This window comes from Poecilia mexicana, unplaced genomic scaffold (genome assembly GCF_051168715.1).
Source record: "Poecilia mexicana isolate PSO_F unplaced genomic scaffold, ASM5116871v1 scaffold_9, whole genome shotgun sequence".
NCBI classification, from domain to species: Eukaryota; Metazoa; Chordata; class Actinopteri; order Cyprinodontiformes; family Poeciliidae; genus Poecilia; species Poecilia mexicana.
In genome coordinates this window covers 2,253,098-2,275,215 of record NW_028263378.1, presented here as the reverse complement: position 1 = coordinate 2,275,215, position 22,118 = coordinate 2,253,098, and the positions used below count along the sequence as shown (strand labels likewise).

The 22,118-nt window shown below is 39.0% G+C and overlaps 2 protein-coding genes across 3 annotated transcripts; both read left to right on the top strand.

The window, feature by feature from the left end:
• The first annotated feature begins 2,761 nt into the window (after positions 1-2,761).
• LOC106907689 (uncharacterized) lies at positions 2,762-5,750 on the top strand. The gene is made up of 5 exons (XM_088008482.1): positions 2,762-2,881; positions 3,819-3,936; positions 4,231-4,352; positions 4,941-5,114; positions 5,270-5,750. Exons 1-5 carry the CDS (start codon positions 2,867-2,869, stop codon positions 5,282-5,284), a joined length of 444 nt encoding a protein of 147 aa, XP_087864608.1. The 5' UTR covers positions 2,762-2,866; the 3' UTR covers positions 5,285-5,750.
• A 1,039-nt stretch (positions 5,751-6,789) lies between these two features.
• Positions 6,790-12,356, top strand: LOC148157582 (uncharacterized). 2 transcript variants are annotated; one of them, XM_088008612.1, is made up of 6 exons: positions 6,790-6,941; positions 7,584-7,698; positions 8,219-8,331; positions 9,775-9,972; positions 11,814-11,863; positions 11,977-12,356. In XM_088008612.1, the coding sequence occupies exons 2-5, from the start codon at positions 7,596-7,598 to the stop codon at positions 11,817-11,819; spliced, it is 420 nt and encodes a 139-aa protein (XP_087864738.1). In that variant the 5' UTR covers positions 6,790-6,941; positions 7,584-7,595; the 3' UTR covers positions 11,820-11,863; positions 11,977-12,356. The 2 variants fall into 2 exon arrangements, with proteins under 2 accessions (XP_087864738.1, XP_087864737.1); XM_088008611.1 differs by having other exon boundaries at positions 11,974-12,356.
• The last annotated feature ends 9,762 nt before the right edge of the window (positions 12,357-22,118 follow it).

Genomic DNA, 22,118 nt, shown 5'->3' with positions numbered 1-22,118 from the left:
AAAAATAAACCGTTGAGTGAAATGAGAAAATGAGCAGGAAAGGCTACATCACCATTTGGTAATAGTTCAAATATTTAAAACAAGAAAACAAATCAATAATTATTTATGGACTTATATTTATTTTATTTTATTATTTTTATTTCTAAGTAAAACATCTTGCCACTTGTTAGCTGTTTATTCACAAGAGCAGTTTTAGCCGGTTCTGACCCAGCCCGAACCATCCAGGTTCCTCCCCATCTGGGGTGGTTCCAGCCGCGCCAACCCAGGTTTTGTGCGGAAGCGATTTTTGATTGACGGTAGACTGCATTGATTTACGCCGCTGCAGACTCCTGGCAGCAACATGGACCGGCGGACATGCTGTCTGCGGCCAGAGCTGCTCGGTGTGGAGCAGCAGAACCATGAGCGGCGCCAGAAGTTCGTCAACCTTCGCAGCAGAATAAGCGGTATTTCGCAGCTGTGAAAGCAGAACGGCTCGAAGAACGGAGCGCAGTGAAGAAGAGAGAAACGCTGCCGCTCTGGTCAACCTTCTGGTTAAAGTTTTGCAGAACTACAGCACATTGCTTTAGTTTGACCTTGTGAACATATTCTTTGTTTGGGCTTTTCTTTTAAATAAAGTTCATGTTTGGATATTTGTGTACATTTTTACTGTATTAACTAAATCCAAATGTTTGTATGTGTTTAAAGAAATAAAAATTAAATGCTACATATAGATGAATATGTGTTAAAGTAAACGGCTAATCTGAACTGTTTTCATTATGACCTTCCATAGGATAAATAAAATATCTGAGTTTATTTGGATCAGTCATGATGACACCAAGATGGAGGATTTTTTTTTTCTTATACTAACTATTTGACATTATTAGGTGTAATAATGTTTTATGTTTTGTGTTGCAATATATAAAACAAGATGAGACACAATGTTCATGGGACGAGATGAATCTGAGATGAAAGTGAACTACAAGAGGGCATTCTGGGTAAATATAACTGAAACAAACACGTGTCTAGAGCTAGTGGCAGAAATGGTAAGCAAGGTTTTTCTGTCGTTTCCTTCAGTGGTTCTTGCTGCAGCGCCCCCACAGGAGAGGAGGGGAACAGGTTGGCTTGGTTTGATACAGTGCAGCAGCTAAAGGTGACAAATGTTGCAAAAAAAAAAAATCACACTATCAATTCTTTGTAAAAAATAATAGACTAAGCTCAGTGTTAACCCTTTAAGTTGTCCTTTTTTTAGCAATATTCTTTAACGGGACAACAGAACCGATGGTTTCCGTGTCTGTTGGATTGTCAAGCTGGAGCCAACATCTGCGCTGATAAGTGTGAAGTGAAACCAGACCATTACACAATCGTTTGAACACACCTGAGTTAAGGTATGACCTGTATGCAGTAGTGATTCATCAGCCTGATTTGACTATTGCCGGTTTATCATTTGATCTCATTAAATGTAGGTTGACTTCTGGATTGCATCATTGGAGATGGAAGAACCACAGTCTTAATCTGTTTTATTTGGCATTTCTCAGGTTTATTTAAAAAAAAATCAAAAGAAATTGAACAATGACAGGAGAAAAACTTATTTGTTGAATCTAATCTCAGGAGCTTTCTTCCTCTTTGATCCAGGACCAGATGAACCAGTTACCCTGCTCTGCTCCTTCTAATCAACGTTTCTGCTCAAACGGCGGTAGAGCAGGAGTTTATTTTAAAACAAGACCATTAGCTTGATTGTTTACAATAATCACAATCATTTACCATTGTAAATGATTGTGATTATTGTTGTGATTATCTTTGTCGTGATGATCACAACAAAGATTATCACAACAATCTTTGTTGTGATAAGAATTTTCCAAATGTTTCATTTTATGAGGAAAATAATTACAAAACAATTTGCAATAGAAGGAATTGTTTAGGTCTGTTTTTGTTGCATCTCTTCAGATGTGGCCGAGGGGTTAAAATGTTGGTGGATGACAACTTCTTTCAAAATTTTTGAAAATATCTGCGCACTTTAAAATTTGAAGCACGTCTTTTTTAAATTTTTTTAAAGTATGCTATGTTGTGGGCGTACTTCTGTATGTACAGCTCTGGAAATAATGAAGAGACCACTGCACTGAAAACCACTGAAAACCTGATTATGCCACAAAATATTGATTTCTGAACTCTTCCTGAGTTAAAACAGTATTGTTTCTAAATGAATAGGAACTTGTCTTCTCCGTATTATTTGAGGTCTGAAAGCTCTGCATCTTTTCCATTATTTTGAACATTTCTCATTTTCTGCAAATAAATATAAAATGTTTGCTTGGAATTTCAGAGACATGTCAGTAGTTCATAGAATAAAAGAACAATGTTCATTTTTCTCAATCATATACCTACAAAGAGGAAAATCAGAGAAACCGATCACTTTAAGTGGTCTCTTAGTTTTTTCCACAGCTGTCTGAATAAATAAATGATCATCCTGTTGTTCACTATGCAATCACAAATGAAAGTCTTCAACTTAAGGAAGTAAATATACACTCTGAATAAACTTTGTACCTTAGACAACTGGATTTTTACATGCTTCTGAAAACTTGAATTTGTTCACGGTTTGGATATTCAGAAATAAAAATCTGCTTCACTTTTACCAGTTTTTCAGAGTTGATCTTTCAAATTTACTTAGAAAAACTTTTAAAGTTGTTGTAATTTGTGCGAGAAACGCCCTAAAACAACAACTGGCCCGACAACGTGCCGTTAATTTTGACGTCGTTGATTCGTCCCTGTGCTGGAACCGAACCAAGAGCCAAAACACTTAAATAGCTCCACTGTGAGACACAACCTTCACTTCTTCATTGCAACACACACAGATCACCTTCTCCAAAAGGCAGCCACTTCTCTGCTTCACATAATGTCTCGAGAGATGGTGAGTATCACAGCATGTCAGATTTTGACACATGTACTCTTTTTACTATGACAGTCTCTCATGTGGTGGTGTGGAGCAATATTGCAGGAGATAAGGATCAGAAAAGTAGTTTTCCGCAGCTTGTGTATGCAAAATGTTTTATAGTTTCTGCTACTGCCAGATTCCCAACAGGTTCTTTGTATTTGTCTTCTCAGTCCTAAAACTGCTAGGGATCGTTTAGAGAAAAAAAAACACAGATACTTACTCTAAAATTGCAAAGCAATTCCTAAAACATAAAGAACTAAAATTTGGTCATAATGTTACCCACTAATGAGACTCCAAATTATTTAGTCAAAAGAAAAGGAAAAAGACTCGAAAATAATGAGGACAAATCTAAAATTTAAAGAGAAAAGAGTTTTCCAATTACTTTAGGTAGCTGATATTTAAATAAGAACAATTAAATAGTTTTTTTTCTCATTTAATGTACATAGTGCTAAAACTAATGACGTATTATCTTAACAAACAAGCTCCTATTAGAAAACCTGAAGAAGAACCACCATCAATACATAAATATAGTATTTTTATAATGTAAACCAGAAGTTTACATACACTGACTAAAACATTAAAGATGTAGTGATTCTAACTGAGCTAAAACAAAAGACGTTTGGCCTGATTTCACTTCATGCAGAGAGATGACTAAAGTACATGTCTTTATCTGGTGTATGTAAACTTCTGGTTTCAACTGTAATAAAGTCTGACTCCTTGTAACATAGAACCAATCTGACTAAATATATTTGCATTTTTCATTGTTTTTTTTACTTCTACCATGTATTGTTTATAATGTTCGACTCACGAGAAGGTTTTAAAATGCAAATTCGATCTGTTGGTAATTCTGGTCCAGACTGACCGACCTGTGCTTAGTGAACATTACTTATTGTATCTATTTTTCACATTTTAGCACAAGTCTACGAAGGTTCACCTTACGGTGGACGGAAAGTATGTTCAAGCCCGAATTTCAAAGGAATCAAAGGATTCAAAGGTTGAGCTGTTCTTGGTTGATGAGCAAGGAGCTGCAGGTAGGAAAATCCCTCAAAAATAACGAGTTATGTTTTAGTGAAGCTGAACAGTTAGAGCTGCATGTTTGAGTGATATACACCTGCGACATGTCTACAGAAATATTTCAGTAATGTTTCTACAAATGTAATTATTATCTCTGACATCAAAGGTGCCTGAAAATGCAGAACAAGCTATCAATCTGGGCAATGCCCCTGCAAAGCCAGGGCAAATTGTTCAAAATGAGTCTGATTGTTGGAAAATGCACTGGATGGAGGAATCAACACTGACATCTGACTTTTTTGTTTTGTTTTTAGACGGCGTGGAATGTTGCATTCATGGACAAAGCACTGACGGCTTGACTAACAAATATGTGGCTTTCAACTTCAAACATGACTCAAAACATTATTCGCTAAATATAGTAGAAGGAACCCTGACGGTAAGCATCCACTAATATAAAATTACAATAATTACAGAATAATTTGTTGACTTTTCAGTCTATTAACATTAAAAATGAAAATATTATGGCGTCCTTTATCAGAGCCAGTATGAACTGTTTTTTGAAAACCTTTTCCAACAGCAGAACCGATTCTTATTAATGAGTGATTTTAATTACGTTTTACTAACAGATTAAAACGGTACCAAAGCACATTTAGCTAAGCTGTTTACTCACCTGTAGATAAATTGTTGCTTCATGTAAGAATTGCTCTTCCCTCTGATGACTCAACGTTGAATTTCCAGCAGTTGTTCCATGAAATAATTAACCTACCCGTCCACGGGTTCACTGTAACATCTGACAAATAATCTTACATCCCTTTAAGTTTTGGTTTATTTAGGCTGATTTGACTCATCTGATCAAATCCCTGGTGAACTTCAGTTCACCTTATTCACAGCAGGAAGCCGTCAGAACAGAAAACTGATCGCAGACGTAAACATCTTCAGGGACATCATTCTCCTGGGCCAAGAGACAACAGATTTAAAAAATGTTTGAAACTCAGTTATTAAATGTGTCTTTCTGTTCTCACAGTTGGTGGAATCAGCACGACCAGTTAATGGTATGTGTTCGTCTGTGCATGACTGGTTGGAGATGGTAGACACCCAAGCCAGTGACGGCCATCAGTTGAGGACAACTGCAGGACTAATTGGTAGTTGCAAGTCCAAGCTCTGTGTACAAGAGCAGACACCTGTGACATTCAAACAGGTATGAAAAGATCTAAATTGAGAAATGTTGTAGTTCAGGAATATTTAGTGTTTTTTTCCATTAATAAACAGTTTAGTGGTTTATGTGGAGAACATATGAGCAGTCAGTTTTCAGTTTCTTGGCTCTTACCTTTTGTTGTGTGTTTTGCTCTGCAGGAACCTAAGAGCTAAGCCTTCCACCATTTTTCTGAAGAGTTTCCGGCTTCATGTAGTTTCTTCCTCTGAAACCAACCGGACCTCATCCACAGTGTGGGATGATGTTCTTTGAGTCTTTATTCTGTCAGGGTCGGTTCTGTAGTATGAAATGGGTTTGGTCTGGGCAGCTGTGTATACTTGTGATGCAGATTAGTGGTTTTATTTATTGTAAACTGTTTTACAGAGAGGTGTAGTTTGAAATGTAAATAAATATATAAACATACTAAGGTTCACAAATTTCTGACATTTACAGATGCATGAAAAATTTTTCTTGTCTTGGATGCAGAAAATTAAAGCTTTTTGCAATGAAAGCGACTTCAAGATGTACATGTAAAAATGATATAATAAAACACTTTATGCATAACTTTTGTCTTTAGATGAGTGATTTAAGATGTAAATGTAAACATATTCTACAATAAAACAATGATATTTGCAAAAATAATGCCTGCCAATTTTTATGTTTTTTTATTTAAAGAGTTGGGACATTTTGATGGTTATTTAAATTTTCATTATAGTTTGTAGTTAATGGCAAATCACATATGAAGTACAGAAAACTTTGATTTCGGCCATCTTAAGATTTTTTTTTGTGCGTCGTTAGCAAAGGTACCCATCTTCCAGTACCAACATAAAAAGTTTGGGTCATGAATACATTATGACCCCAAGAGCCTTGCTATGTGCTCTTTATAGTTAAGGGCATAAATAAGTTCACATTTCTAACCTTTTACTTTTTTGAATCAGAAAAAAGGCCGCAACAGGTGGGCTACGGAGCAAAGGAAGAAAATCACATTTAGACAAACAAGTACTTCTCTAGAAATATTTTTGGGACAGATCAGAGAGGGGTTCAGTTATTTACCATCGTAAAAAGATGTTTGGAGAAGTCAAGGCTTTCCACCAGGTGGCTGGAAGAGGAAGTCTTGTGAATTTTTATGTACATGAAAGTTTAAACTGATTATCTGATCGTTTTTTCTGGAAGAAAGTTGTTGGATCAACATAAATCCAGAGAGAATGCAAGAATGCACAGGGAGAGCTTTCACTTGCATCATCTGAAAATTCAGCTTCCGCCTTGAAATAAACTCTGACGGCCACTAGAGGGGGCTGTTAAAGACAGCATAAATCATTGATACGTGATGGAAAGCTGTGATTAAAAACAAAACAACTGAAATACATCTCTACAATCAGTTAAAATAATAATAGTTTCCACATGCTTGACCTGGGATGGTGTGGTTTACTTTGTCTTGGTCAGTTTGTTTTCAGCATTGGAAATCTAAATCCCACATAAACTATGTGATGAAAGGCCATTAGTCACTTTTACTGTTTCCTTTCTGCATGCTTATGCAAACACAATATCGCGTTTATATTCACTTTCTGGGCGGTATAACGTGCTTCCGTTTCGCTCTCTTTGAGTTACTCATTTTCTGTCTGATTGATCATTAATATGTAGTAAATATGTAGTAATAAAATACGGTGAAGCAGAGAGAACCGATGCATGAGTGACTGCTGCAGAATGATTTTGTCGTGGAGCGCAGGCGTGTCTCCATGAAATCCCCCCGAGGGAAAGCGCAAACTTAAATCTCCACGACGCAAATTTGACGAAGCATTTTCAACTAAAGCTCCGATTCTGCGCTCTGTGAAGGTGAGAGACGTTTTTCACTTATATGTGCATGCATACAGGTTTTACTTCTTGATGCATTTATTACAAGATGAATACTGATGTGTAGAGAAATGTTGGGAGACTTTGCTATTAACAATATTAGGCGATTATAAACCAGACATACTAATTCTACAGCAGAGATAAGCATCGCCTTTGTTTTCCTTATTTAAATATATCAATTCCTGAGTAAAGCTCACTATGTGTGTATCCTGAGAATTCTCAAATATATATATATATATATATATATATATATATATATAGATAGATAGATAAATAGATGGATAGATTTTTTTCTTTTCTTTTAGAAAGGTGCTGCATTTGTTTACTTGCTTCTCTTACATGTTGGCTCCCAAAGTGCTCACACTTAAAACAGCAACAAAACAAACCATCATTGTAATGTGTTTTCAGACATTTGTTACTATCATAGTCTTCCCAACTATCAGATTATTTGCTACTTTAAAATTTGGTTTTGCTTCAGAATTGTGAAAGCTACAGCAATTAAATTAACTGAAGAATTTATATTATTTTGAACAGAATTAAGAGTTTATTTTGAATGTAAAATTTAATTCCTGGGACATATTTGATGGTGATATTTTGAAACGACATTTGTTTCCCTCATGCTAGGAAAGACACAAGATGAAGAAGGCCGTTCTGAAGACTGGAGGGGGGAAATACGTTCAAGTCCGCCGGAACAAGCAGAAGGAAGTCAAGCTGTGTGCCGTTGATAGTCAGGACCATGGTAAGAATTACACTCATCAAATACCTGTTTCACAGCACAGACACACTCTGTGAAAACATCGTTTACCAATTAAATGAGTGTTTCAATAAAAAACATTTACTCAGCAGTAATAATAAGCTAATTTGAAGCAGAGTTCATACCAAGGATCTGAAAGGAGAGCCACACAAACAGGAGGTTTCTCAAAGCTTTGTCATCTCGCTCAGTGACCTCTGCCTGCAGATTTTAGATGTCTCTAAAACAGCTGATTTAAGTGGCTGCAGGACCTCCTCTGCATCCCATCAAGTGCTGCAGAAGGCTGTTTAATCAACCATTTATTCAAGTCAGGTGTGTCGCACTTGACTTGAATAATGTAGGACAGTGGACCCTGAAGGCAGCAACTGAGAAACTCTGGTCAAGGTTGATATGAGAAATCACCAAACAAGGAAAGACCACAGAGCCCTGAAGTTACAGCTGCTAGTAAAAGGTTGAAAACAGGCCAGTTAGAAGAGCTGACGGTCATTTCTTTTGCTTATGTTTTCAGATACTTCTGTGTTTATTCAGACGCGTAAAAAGGACGATACAATGCAAATGGCTTTTCAGTTCAAATATGGAGATGAATATTATTCCCCAAAGGTGGAAGGAGCAGACATAAAGGTAAACACACTCTTTAAAAAAATATTTTCACACAACAGCAGCAGACACAGTGTTGCTCCCATTAATCACTGACTACTCCTTTGAGTCAATCAGATTTCCAGCAGCTCCTAAAAGTGTAAACATCCCTGTTAAAATGTCAGTCCTCTGTGAATCACTTTCTGCAGATGGCTAATTCATTTTCTGTGGTAGCTGATGGAGAGAACTCCTCCACTTTCGCTGTCTCTTCCACGACCTTTGACGGCAGTTCAGAATCAGATACCAGGATTGGACTCCTTGCTTTTATGTAACTCTGGACTCAAACCTCCTCTCTGGTATTTGCTGAGAGATGCAGTGTTGTGCAGCAAACTGTTGGTTTTCTTACAATTGTTTGAGTACCGAAGCTGTGAGGCTCTCCCACATTTCACCTGAAGCTGAACAGTCAGCGACAGGTCATCTGGTTGCAGAGCCCAACGGATGCACCCAACGGGCCGCCTGGGGACCAACGGGCCGCCTGGGGACCAACGGGCCGCCTGGGGACCAACAGGCCTGGGGACCAACGGGCCGCCTGTGGTCCAACGGGCCGCCTGTGGTCCAACGGGCCGCCTGTGGACCAATGGGCCGCCTGTGGTCCAACGGGCCACCTGGGGACCAACAGGCCTGTGGTCCAACGGGCCACCTGTGGTCCAACGGGCCGCCTGGGGACCAACGGGCCACCTGGGGACCAACGGGCCACCTGGGGACACCCCTCCTGCTTCAGGATGCATCGCACCCTTAGAGTATACGGCTCAGAGAGAGCGCCACACTTTTCTGTCCTCCGTGGACAACAACTTAGCTATATCCACTGAGGATTTCATAGACGTGACAATTTCTGTAGGTATTTTTTGAAGAATTGTACAAATATATGTAATTGTTCACCGTGTCAAATAAATCGTCCTCAAAAGTATTCATGGTGGATTTACTAAACACCTAAAGCCTTTGAAACAAACCCTGACCTATCCATCCATTTTCTTACACTCTTACCCCTAGTGGGGTGTGAAGGTGCCTTTCTCCAGAGGTCAACAAGTGAGAGGCGGGGTCACCCTGGGCGGGTAGCCAGTCCATCACAGGGCAACACAGAGACAGACAACCATGCACACACACTTAAGGAGAATTTAGAGAGACCAATCAACCTAACCGTCATGTTTTTGGACTGTGGGAGGAAACCAGAGAACCCAGAGAGAACTCACCATGCACAGGAAGAACAGGCAGAAAGACCCTGGGCCGGGAATCAAACCCAGGACCTCCTTACTGCAAGGCAACAGTGCTACCAGCTGCACCAATGTGCCGCCGTCTGAACTAATCTCTGATCTCTGAACTAATTACTTTTAATAGCTGCCACAGGATTTGCTTGTTTTGATCATCTGTCCTGTTTATAGCTAAAAATCTGCGTCTTTACAGGTTTATGTCATGCATTGTGTGTTACAGTTGGAGAAAGTTCCTGTTCCAGAAAAGCCACTGACATTGGAATGCCACTGGTTTGAAAGAGTCAACATGCAGTCAGGAGAAGTCTACAGTCTAAAATCAGTGGTTGAGACGCCGCAGTATGTCACCATTCAAACGGACGGAAGCCCATTGAGCCTCACTACTGAACCTTGGCAGTGTTTGTACATCAAAGATGAGAGGGTGCGTTTTCACTCAGTCGAAATCTGTCGTTTGGCAAAGAACCTGCAGGGTAAGCTTATCGTTGCTTGTCCTGCGAGGATAAGATGTTATGGTTTGGACTTAGGGCAATTTGTAATAAAACTAGTAATTTCTCACTCAGGGCACCACTTTATTATCAAGAAAATAGCCAAATATGGTTGGTTTGTTGTTTATAAGTACCTGCCTGATAAGGTTGAGGTTTTACACAAATAGATTGTTGTGGAAAAAATGATTACCAAGCACTGTTGAGGTAAAATCACTGTCAGGTTTATTTATGAATTGTGCACAACTCAGAGAGCTCGTAGGACAATCAATAACGAATCAGGACTGGATGCAAAGCTCTGCCAGGCAGAGACAACACATTTATACCAAGGATAAAGGATTCAAAACAAATGAGACAGTCTGGTTCTCATGCAGCTGTGGGAAACAACTTCCAACCTTGTTCATGTAACCCAAATAGTTCTGTTGGTGAGAGTTCACAAGCATTTCATATAACATGATCAGCAGATGTTAACTTGTTGTAATTTTCCACCATAAGATGAAGGCATAAGTCCATCACCGGTGTTATTTAAACAGTAACACAAATATGTATGAATAAATACAGATTCTCTCCAATATACAGATTATTAACAAAAGAATTCAACCTTACAGTTCAACACTTTAACAACAAACTTGCTACAGTCAACTAAACGACTGAGAAAAAGATAAAATAATTATTAAACTAAAACTACTAAAAGTAAAAGCAATAGAAATATAAAATAGATAAAACTACAACCAATCAAATGATGTTTCAAGACCAGAGATTGTATTTAGTAGGTTTGTCTTTAGGGCCAATTATCTCTAAATTAGGATCAGTTTCGGCCAGTTGACATTTGGTGTGTCTTCTGAATACCGTTTCACAAAGCAAAAGACAGAACTTTATTTTGACAAAGTAACGCTTCATAAAATTTTGACTGAAATAGAAATAAATGATCATATTTGAAGAATCTATTCTTGATCTATTTATCAAAATACAGAATACACAAGTGATCAATCATTTAATAATTTGGAATACCATAAAGGTGGCTTAAATGAATACAATGAATTTAATGTCCTGCTCTTTAGATAATCTCTCTTAATGCCGAAGCACCGTGAATAACTATGTAATTGTTTTTTTCACTCCAGCTGACTGCACAAGCAGGAAAAAGAGAGAGTGAAGTAGCTACGGGTCACCGTTAGTTCAGCTACTGTCAGCTTAAAGAAAACAGGACATTTTATAATTTTTTTAGCTATTTTATGTAGCTTCGTGTCAAAGAAAATGGAAATAAATAACTCATTAAAGAGACAAGCTGATCTTCCTGAACCGTCAGTGATCAGAGCATTCTGAACGGTCCGAACCCTGATTAGCTTTCGCTGCATCATGCTCCCAGACCTGCTCCGTTTGGAGCAAAATGTAAAAACACAATGAAAATACACAACAAAAACACTGAAACTGATAATCCTAAGGTGTTATTTCTGCACTAACCTCTAACTGTGACAGAAGCATCAGGTTGGCCACGGGAGTCTTGGGGAACCTGCGATTTAAAGGTTCCTTCTGCAGAAATGTGAATAAAACCAGGATCAAGGTTTATTGAGCGTAATAAAGCTTAATCAGACTATTAATCTGTCACATATGTGAGTCAAGTTTTGGCATCACATGAACTGTTCTCAGACTTAACATAAGGAGATTTATGAATTTATTCCGATTATGTTTTTGAGCTACTGTTTTAAGATTTGTTCCCAGTACATTCTTTGTTTCATGCCATCCTTTTAATATTTTCTTACATCTTGTTTTTTACTTATAGGCATAAATTACATGAGGCACCAAGATCACAAATCTTTATTTGCATGCACAGTAAGTGAAATTCTGCCTTCCCTGTGTGTAACCTCATCCAAAAACGAACCTTTCCACTCTCTTAAATCACCACTTCTGACTTTTATCCATCCTTTGTGTTGTTTGTCCAGCAGGTAACCATCACCGAGAGCTGTTGCTTCATCTTCTGCCAGATCGGCTTTGGTGCAGATGCTTGGTGCAGAAGTCCAACCAAACTGGTTGGACTTCTGTGTGTTTTACTCTTGGTGTTTCAGTAGCTAACTCACCGTTAGCTACTGAAAAACTTTGGAGACATGTCACAAAAATAATGAAGGAAACAAAAACACTACTTCAACTTATTGCAATGCTTTAGTATTATTTATCTGTGTATCATTTACTATGTTTTTTCAGAATACTGCCTGCATATTGGTGCTATGTGACCATTTATTATCTCTCTTTTGTATCTTTTGTCGACTGACAATGCATCTTGATAATGTAAAAGCTCACTTTGTCATAAAATTGTTTTTTAAAATGATTTTTTTGTCTGTCTGCTTGTTAGAAAGCTGTTGTGTCACGAAGAATCGGAAACCACAAGCCACATGTTTTAGTCGATGTGCAAAGCTGGTTTACCACAAATTTTTGACTCATGTTCTTTGCAAACTTTGGTTTGTTGATGTAATGCAGACCAGAGTTTTCCTGGTCTGTCCCTCTGGACACACACACTGTGCTGCATGTTTTAGATGTTTTTCCACATTAATAAAAATCCTGAATGAATAATCTCAGTAGCTTGGCATCATGTTCTGCAGAGACCTGGAGGAATGTGTTTTAAAGACTACTGGGGAAATCATTTGCTTATACAGTAGCAGTGGAGTTTATGAATAATTTAGTGTTTGTGTTGTTGTTCTTAATGGACTATACCAGCTTTTAAATCCCAGTTAAAGTACATCATATTCACACTAGTGGAATATCCACAAGAAACATGTAAAGCACGTTTTTTTAAAGAAAAAGTCCTGCAAACAAAGTCATAAATAAACTAAAAGCCTGTATGATCCCAGCAGCTTGATCCAGAGGTTTTCTCAGACCGGCAGCTGTAATCTCTTCCCCAGATCCTGTAACTGCATTCCAGGATCGGTCCAGTTAAATGTTCCAAAAACACCTCCGAGAAGTGCATCCTCGATCAGAACTGCATTATTTAACTTTTATAAAGAATGTTTTTTACACATTTGTTAATATGGTCACTGTGACAGTTCGCTATGAGACAGAAGGTTTGTGAAAACTCGATCTCCTTCGCCTCCCCTGGGCTGCTACTGCCGTCAGAAGAAACACAACCAATCAGAGCCAGGAGGAGGGACTTAGGGCTGTCAATCATCCTCATGTACTCACTGCTTAAGGGGCTAATGGTGCAGAAACAACTTAATGTTACAGGAGAACCGTTCAACTATCATCATTTGTGCTAACTAGTAGCATTCACAACAGGCTATGCTAACAGGAAGAAGCTGCAGCGCAGCTGGGAGCAAGGGGGCAAGGGGAGGGAGAATGAGCAGCTCCACACAAGATTGTGATTAACAGCGCTAAGACCCGCCTCCTGGCATTGATTGGTTGTTTCTGGTTAGCACCTAGAAGACAGAAGAGCTCAATTTCTTTTTCACAGATCAAACTGTCGCCACATAATGATTGTTTCAACCAAATAGTTGAAACAGTCATTTTTCAGCTGAAGCTGTAACAAGAGGTTGGAAATCCCAGTTATCTTGTTTGTCGCAGCACAATTTTGTTTAGGCAGTTTTTATTCTGAACACTTTAGTTTCCAAACCATGCAACCATGGAAAAAGATAAGACAGATTCAATAAAAGAGGCTCATTATCCTTAAGAGAATCCTAGTAGTCTCTGCTGCCCCTTTTTACAGATTTCCTACTGTCACTCATGATCATGACACCAAAATCCTTGAACTCCTCTACGTGGGTCGGAGACTGAGCGCCCACGCAGTTAATGAGTTGATTTGATGAAATGCAATGCAACAATTTGTCCTCAAGACTTCTGGGGAAATATTCTGTTAACCAATGAGATAAAAGTAGCTTTCTGGAGTTGGAGAGTTCGAGTCACAGCTGAGATAAAACTGGCAAAGGATTTTAGAAAAAGAATCTAAAAAAAATCCACCAGCACAATGAAACATGGTGGTGGTGGATTTGAACCATGACGTCTGCTCTCTACCCAAACACATCCCCAAGCCCACCTCTGAATATCCAAAAAGAAGACAGTGACCTAGTCAAAGTCTGAACTTAAATTTGACTGACAGGCTGTGGCGTGGCTGACATTAAATATTTCAGAAGAAGAGTGGCTGTAAACGACTCATGGACATTAATCATGAATGGCAGCTGCTCCCAACAGGGATGAAATAAACGGTTGTAAGGTAGAGAGAGTGTAGGTGTTCAAGGTGTGGCCTGGGGGCCACTTGTGGCCCTTGGGATCATTTTGTGTGGCCCTCAACCACAGTTCAAGAATGACAGAGATATGGACCTCCAGGAAAGGAAGCAGATGAAGGCTGAAGTTTCACATCCTCTCAAAAAAAGACCCTTAAAGAAAGAATTTAAATCATCACTCTAAACCTTCCTTTAGTATTTACTCTTGTCTGGTGTTAATATTTCAATTAGAATTGGATTCACAAATATAAATTTGCTCAATGGAAACACGATAAATAAAAAACTCACTTTTTCCAATAAAGATTCTCTTTATTGGACAAAGAGAATAATTGTATTTATCAAAACTTCAATGGAAACAGTTGTTTCTTTGCGTCCTGCAGCCGGATGTCACTGCTGGTGGAAACAGTGAAGACGACGATCAGCAGGAGGAGGAGGATGGTTTGTTTTCATGTTTTCGGACGTTGTGCAGCTGATTCCCACAAACTGTTTTTTTTTTCAACATTAGCAGAATATAGATGGAGATCCAACTATAATATAAACAACAAACAGAAGAGAGGCTTGATCAACAATGAAGGTTTGATGGTTTTTCATCACCACGGATTCTGTGAACCTGAACAGAGATGTTGTCATTTTCCTTTTGGTAAGAAAGGTTAAAAAGGACAGCTTTGATCCTGATAGCTGTTTTATGACACTGCAGAGGTCAATGTGAAAGCAGCCGCATGATAAGAAGGTCCAGATAATCTAAAGTCCTTCATTCCTTCGCAGTAAATTAGCAAATACATCCTGATCCATTTAACAGTCACAGAGACAACAAATGTCAAATTAAAATTGTAAATACCTTAAAGAGAAAATGAGTTTATACGTTTCTAACACTTTGGTGCAAAAAGAAATCGCTCTGTTGTACCGTGCTACCTTGTCTTTAGCATCTCATTTTGTGTGCCAGGTAATAATTTACTGGTAGGAATGATGTTTCACTGAACGTTTCCTGCTCAGTGTTACTCGGCTCTGAGCCATCCGGCTGATTATCCTGCAGATGTTTGAAGGTAATTGTGTCAAATCAACCAGAATTTGGCAGCTAAATCTTTACATTTTGTTATTAAATAGTTTAAAGAACTAAAGTCGTAGTGACTGTTTGTGTTTTAGCCGTGAAGGAGAGACGTGATTGAATGTGACGCTGCTGCAGGCCGGTGTCGATGATGGATGGAAGAAAATTACTGTGGAGAGTTTAGTTCAGAGTTTTATTTGGAGAAATGTACAGGTGCTGGTCATAAAATTAGAATATTGTGATAAAGTTAATTATTTTCCATAATGTCATGATAAAAATTAAATTGTCATATATTTTAGATTCATTGCACACCAACTGAAATATTTCAGGTCTTTTATTGTTTTAATTTTGATGATTTTGGCAAACAGCTCATGAAAACCCAAAATCCCTGTCTCAAAAAATTAGAATATTATGAAAAGGTTCTCTGAACGAGCAATAAAAATAATCATCTGAATCAACAAAGTAACTCTAAACACCTGAAAAAGATTCCTGAGGCCTTTAAAAACTCCCAGCCTGGTTCATTACTCAAAACCGCAATCATGGGTCAGACTGCTGACCTGACTGCTGTCCAGAAGGCCATCACTGACATCCTCAAGCAAGAGGGTGAGAAACGGAAAGAAATTTCTGAACGAATCGGCTGTTTGCAGAGTGTTATATCAAGGCACCTCAATGGGAAGTCTGTGGGAAGGAGAAAGTGTGGCAGAAAACGCTGCACAACGAGAAGAGGTGACCGGACCCTGAGGAAGATTGTGGAGAAGGGCCGATTCCAGACCTTGGGGGAAGCAGTGGACTGAGTCTGGAGTAGAAACATCCAGAGCCAATGTGCACAGGCGTGTGCAGGAAATGGGCTACAGGTGCCGCATTCCCCAGGTCAAAGGTCAAGCCACTTTTGAACCAGAAACAGCGGCAGAAGCGCCTGACCTGGGCTACAGAGAAGCAGCACTTTGGACCACTGTTGTTCAGTGGTCCAAAGTACTTTTTTCGGATGAAAGCAAACTTTGCATGTCATTCGGAAATCAAAGTGCCAGACTCTGGAGGAAGACTGGGGAGAAGGAAATGCCAAAATGCCAGAAGTCCAGTGTCAAGTACCCACAGTCAGTGATGGTCTGGGTGCCATGTCAGCTGCTGGTGTTGGTCCACTGGGTTTTATCAAGGGCAGGATCAATGCAGCAGCTATCAGAAAATTTTGGAGCACTTCATGCTTCCATCTGCTGAAAAGTTTTATGGAGATGTAAATTTAATTTGGTCTGGAATCGGCCCTTCTCCACAATCTTCCTCAGGGTCCGGTCACCTCTTCTCGTTGTGCAGCGTTTTCTGCCACACTTTTTCCTTCCTACTGACTTCCCACTGAGGTGCCTTGATATAACACTCTGCAAACAGCCGATTCGTTCAGAAATTTCTTTCTGTTTCTCACCCTCTTGCTTGAGGATGTCAGTGATGGCCTTCTGGACAGCAGTCAGGTCAGCAGTCTGACCCATGACTGCGGTTTTGAGTAATGAACCAGGCTGGGAGTTTTTAAAGGCCTCAGGAATCTTTTTCAGGTGTTTAGAGTTACTTTGTTGATTCAGATGATTATTTTTATTGCTCGTTCAGAGAACCTTTTCATAATATTCTAATTTTTTGAGACAGGGATTTTGGGTTTTCATGAGCTGTTTGCCAAAATCATCAAAATTAAAACAATAAAAGACCTGAAATATTTCAGTTGGTGTGCAATGAATCTAAAATATATGACAATTTAATTTTTATCATGACATTATGGAAAATAATTAACTTTATCACAATATTCTAATTTTATGACCAGCACCTGTAGATATGAATAATTCTGCATTAGCCTCTGTAAGCTGAAAGCTAGTTTGGGAAAAAGTAAAAAAAAATTAATTTAAAGCTCCAAACTCATGTGTAAGGTTCAGTGTTATTCTGAACAACTTCAAGTTTACTGGGACAAAGTCCGAGATCTAAATGAATTTGACTAAATTAAATTACATATGTAGGATAAAAACTGGGTAATCATGAAGGAAAACGTGTTGGAAGCTGCTAAAAACTTGAGATTTGACCAAAGGCCACACTCTGAACAGCAGCTGAAATGTAGTAATAAACTGCAGAGGGAGCTTTCTAACTAACGTTTTAATTGCAGAGTTGCTGACATTCTTCTGGTTTACAGCTTAACAGATCTCCAGTTGTGCTCTTTGTGCTCTCTAAGCCACAAGAGAAACATCGGCTTTTACCAACAAGACTTTCCAGACATTCACGCTTTAATGCACCTTCAGCAGAAACTAGATTCCAATAAAGTGACACATGAAGACAGTTCCTTAAAAGATAAAATCACGGGGAACATCATCTGCATGTTGACGTCCAAGTCATTAAACTCTCCCAGGTCTGAGTAATGTGTGAAGAGTGAAAAGATGATCTTTTCTACGATTGTTTTCTCATGAAATGATTCAAGATCTGTGAGAAAATGTGTCACATTTCTGCAGTATCAACAATAACTGCAGCTGTTTTTCACCAGAACCAATCCACCAAAACTCCTCATGCATGAATACACAGCATTTTATTTAAACAGGAACTTAAGAAGTAACTTATTCAGATTTCTGCCAGTAGCTGCTGTTCTGTTAATGGATAAAGCATTTAAAGTTAATTTTACTCCTGCTGCAGAAATTCAGACGGTTGTTGATCTCAGCAAACATTCCTGAATGTGTGCTTCATTAAGGTGGGGACACTGTCTTAAATCAGAGACGACAGTTTATCTCAGACGTAACTATGGATACGAAATGTTTTTCAAGCAACAAAAAGTAAAAGTGCAGCAGGTTCGCATCGCAGCTTTTCAGGATTGTGTCTTTGATAGAATCTAAAACATTTTGTCCAGGTTGTTCCCCTCGGTGCTGCAGGAGGCCGACAGTTTTAGCTCCAGTTTCTGTCAGGAAGACTTTTATGAACCAACTTTTTGTGTTGTGACTTTCTTTTTTTGCAGCAATAATAATCATAAATAAATATAAATAATTTAGACAGACCCTTTGTTGTTACACAGAAACAAATCCAGTCGAATAACCAACACAGAGCAGATTAAATTGATCACTTTTAACTAGTGATTAGATTAACATGTTTAATTGCAGTCTTTAATTAATCACAATTAAAGCTGCAGTCTGTAACTTTTATAAAGATATTTTTACATATTTTCTGAAACTTTCACCAAGTTGTGACAGTTTGCTGTGAGACAGATGAAATGTGAAAAAAAATCGAGCTCCTGCTTTCTTCTAGTTCTAATTAGAAATAACCAGTCAGAGCCAAGAGGCGGCTCTTAGCGCTGTCAATCACCCTCCAGGTGGCGCTGCTCATGCCCCCTTTCTCTCTGCTACACTGCAGCTAGCATAGCCTGTTGTGAATGCTAAGGCTAGTTAGCATATGCTGACAGCAGATAAAAGGTGTTCCTGTAATGTTAAGTTGTTTCTCCACTTTCAGCATAACTTTATATATTTTCTGAGTATATGATGTTGATTGACAGCGCTACGCCCCGCCTCCTGGCTCTGATTGGCTGTTTTCGGTCGGGAGCAGCTCATTTCAGTCTCATACTGTCACAGCACAATGACACTTTTAACAAATATGTAAAAACACGTTTTCTAAAAGTTACATATTTTAGTCAGAAAAGTCAAGTAGTTTTAAAGTATGGCTCTCCATATTAAAGGGTGCTCTTTCTTTCTTTTTTTCTTACTTCCACATAATCTGTCATCTGTATCTGTCATCGGGGGGGCGGGGGGGGGGCTCTTGCTGCGTGTGTGTGTATCTGTCATCGGGGGGCTCTTGCTGCGTGTGTGTGTATCAGTCATGGGGGGGCTCTTGCTGCGTGTGTGTGTATCAGTCATGGGGGGGGCTCTTGCTGCGTGTGTGTGTATCAGTCATGGGGGGGCTCTTGCTGCGTGTGTGTGTATCAGTCATGGGGGGGGCTCTTGATGCGTGTGTGTGTATCAGTCATGGGGGGGCTCTTGCTGCGTGTGTGTGTATCAGTCATGGGGGGGGCTCTTGCTGCGTGTGTGTGTATCTGTCATGGGGGGGGCTCTTGCTGCGTGTGTGTGTATCAGTCATGGGGGGGGCTCTTGATGCGTGTGTGTGTATCAGTCATGGGGGGGGCTCTTGCTGCGTGTGTGTGTATCTGTCATCAGGGTGGGGGGGGAGGGGCTCTTGCTGTGTGTGTTTCCTCAAGCATGAGAAACGCACAGGAAACGTCAGACATTCCTTTGGACAATAGCTTACAGTGAGTTATTTGGTGTTGGACAACAGACTTATACAGTAGCTAGGTATGAAGGAAACCTATGAAGGAAAACAACAGTTTAACTGTTTTACTGCAATATTTATGGCAGCACGACTAGTCAGTGCTGACTGAGTTTGTAATTTCCTTCAGCCGTTCCGAAAACAGTCGCTGAAATTTTAAACTCAGAGATACTTTTCTGGAACACCTGCTAGTGGGATACATTTCAGTAAAAGTTTCTCATTTGTACATGTATTTCTTTACTCAGATTTAACTTTTAGGTTTCTGCAGTTAAAGTGAGAGACAAACTCTAACATCGATCCCTTTCCAGAATTTGTCCTCTCATCATTGTGAATTCTACTTTCCTTCAGTCTTTTTCTTGTTGTTGAATCAACACTGATCTTCTCAGTGCTTCATGCTTTCTCCAAAATAGTAAAGGTTGGTTTAAATACATTTGAAACTTATAGATTATTTTCTGTAACACCTGCTAGTGGGATACATTTCAGTAAAAGTTCCTCATCTGTAAATGTATTTCTTAAGGATATGTGACGGGGATTAAACAGGCCCAGGTGAGGCTGCTGCTCATTTTTATCTTTCAGTTTTTCCCAAAGTTTAAAGTTTTTTACAGTGCACAGCCAGGCTCCAAGAGTTGCTCCAACATGGTAAATTGTTTTGTTACCTTTAAAATTATCTACAGCTTTTGATGCTCTCTGTTCACTAATGTTCACTAACAGACAGTACATGTCTTGTAATTGATAAGCTTATAAATGATCAATGTGAAGCATCAGTATGCGTTCAAGAAGATCACATCAGTCAGATTAAATAAAATATCATAATACTCAAAGCAATCAAAATTATAGTTCACAGAAAGGTAATGTATCCTGTTCAGGGAGCTTAGACTGTATGAAAAGAACGATTGAAATATTCTATGAAAATATTCAATTTGCAGAATCCTGACGATTAAACTTCAATTGTGACCTGAATGATTAGATTGTATCTAGACACAAAAGAATCAACTGTTAATTAGTAACCATACTATGGAAATGACCACCAAGATCTGAACAAACATTCTCACGTAATGAACCGTCTGACTTTCTTTAGCCGATTAAATTTAATCTTACCACATTTTTGCCGTAGAGCAAACAGGTACTGAGTTTGAAGTGGGTCAGATGCCTTCAGCCGTCTGCTGAAGGCATTAACGAAAACTTAAAAGCCCATTAAAGCTCCGGCCTTCCTCACTGTAAAATAAAACATTCTGCTTAATTAAAGAGTTCAAGTGAACATCACTTCATTCTCAACAACTTGTTGTTTGTTCTCATCTTAAACAAGCGGCAGGAACTTTTGGATTTAAAAAAGACGCCATATAAGTTAATCTATTTAAGTTGAGTCTGCAACAACTAGAATAAAATACAAAGTGAACTATTTGAAAGTAGTGAGGATTTTGGGTGGTAAACGTTTAACATTTTATCATACACAGACTCCATTTCTACTCAAGCAAACCGAAAAGTTTTCAACAGAACCACTATGTCAAGTAACGACACCATGCATCTTTAATCTGTGTAGTAAATACACGCTGCTGCTGCTGTAAGCAGAAAGTAAAATACATTTTGCATTGAATAATATCTTGGATGACTAAAAGAATATTGTTTGCCAAAATCACACAATGTAGCTACACTTGTCTTTTACATGTTGCAGTAATTGAATCTTTTGAGGCATTTGGTTTGCATAAATTTAAGTAACTACAACCTATTTTCCTGCTCCACATACTTGGCTAGCAAGTTGCCAGTTAGCTTCCCAGTCTGAACTTCTGCAGAAGAAGAGAGGAGCAGATCTTGATTCAGTCAAATCTTCTATCCTGTATCTCCTGTACTCTGATATTCTACTACATCCACTCTGTGAATGTTTTGCTTGCTGGTCTTCTTCATGCTTTGAATGCAGCATCTGATTTCTCTTACTTTAACCCGCCCAACTTGCACCTGATTGGCATGTTAGCCTTTCGATTCCCTCCCAGTGAGGCGGTGCTTCACATGAGTTTGATTAATTTTCAGCAACGGTTGCATTTGCAGCCATTTAGGTTAGCCTGTTTTAATAGTGACTTATAAAGCAACAATCTTACCGGATGTACTCCGTGTTTTTCTTTCATGTTAAAACTCTGACTTGATAAACAAACGTTGGAGGATGGTTGTGGGGAGGATCGGTTCAGCATGAGGCTTTCTGATCGTGTCTTATCGTTTGATATCGTTTAATCCATCAAACTCCGATTAAAATTTGACAGAAGGGTGTCCATGGCCGTTTCTCAATATGCGTTCTTGTCTGTACTTGTGTTCTCGTGCCCTCGTGAAACGTCATTGACGGCGGCCCAAGTACTGTTCCACATCCAGGCAAGAACGCTCAAAGTACCCGGATGTGTTCTTGCTCCGCCCATTTTATCAAGGATGGATCAATGGGCTCTTTGCACCTCAGCTTCCGCGTTCGGGGTAAAGCGGCTCGATTGTTTCCGATCCAATACAAATATCATTTACATTAGGTGCTTGTGTGGCCTATGTGGTTTTGGTGGCTTCTATCGGTGTGGTAATGAACGACAAGGAGCTGCTC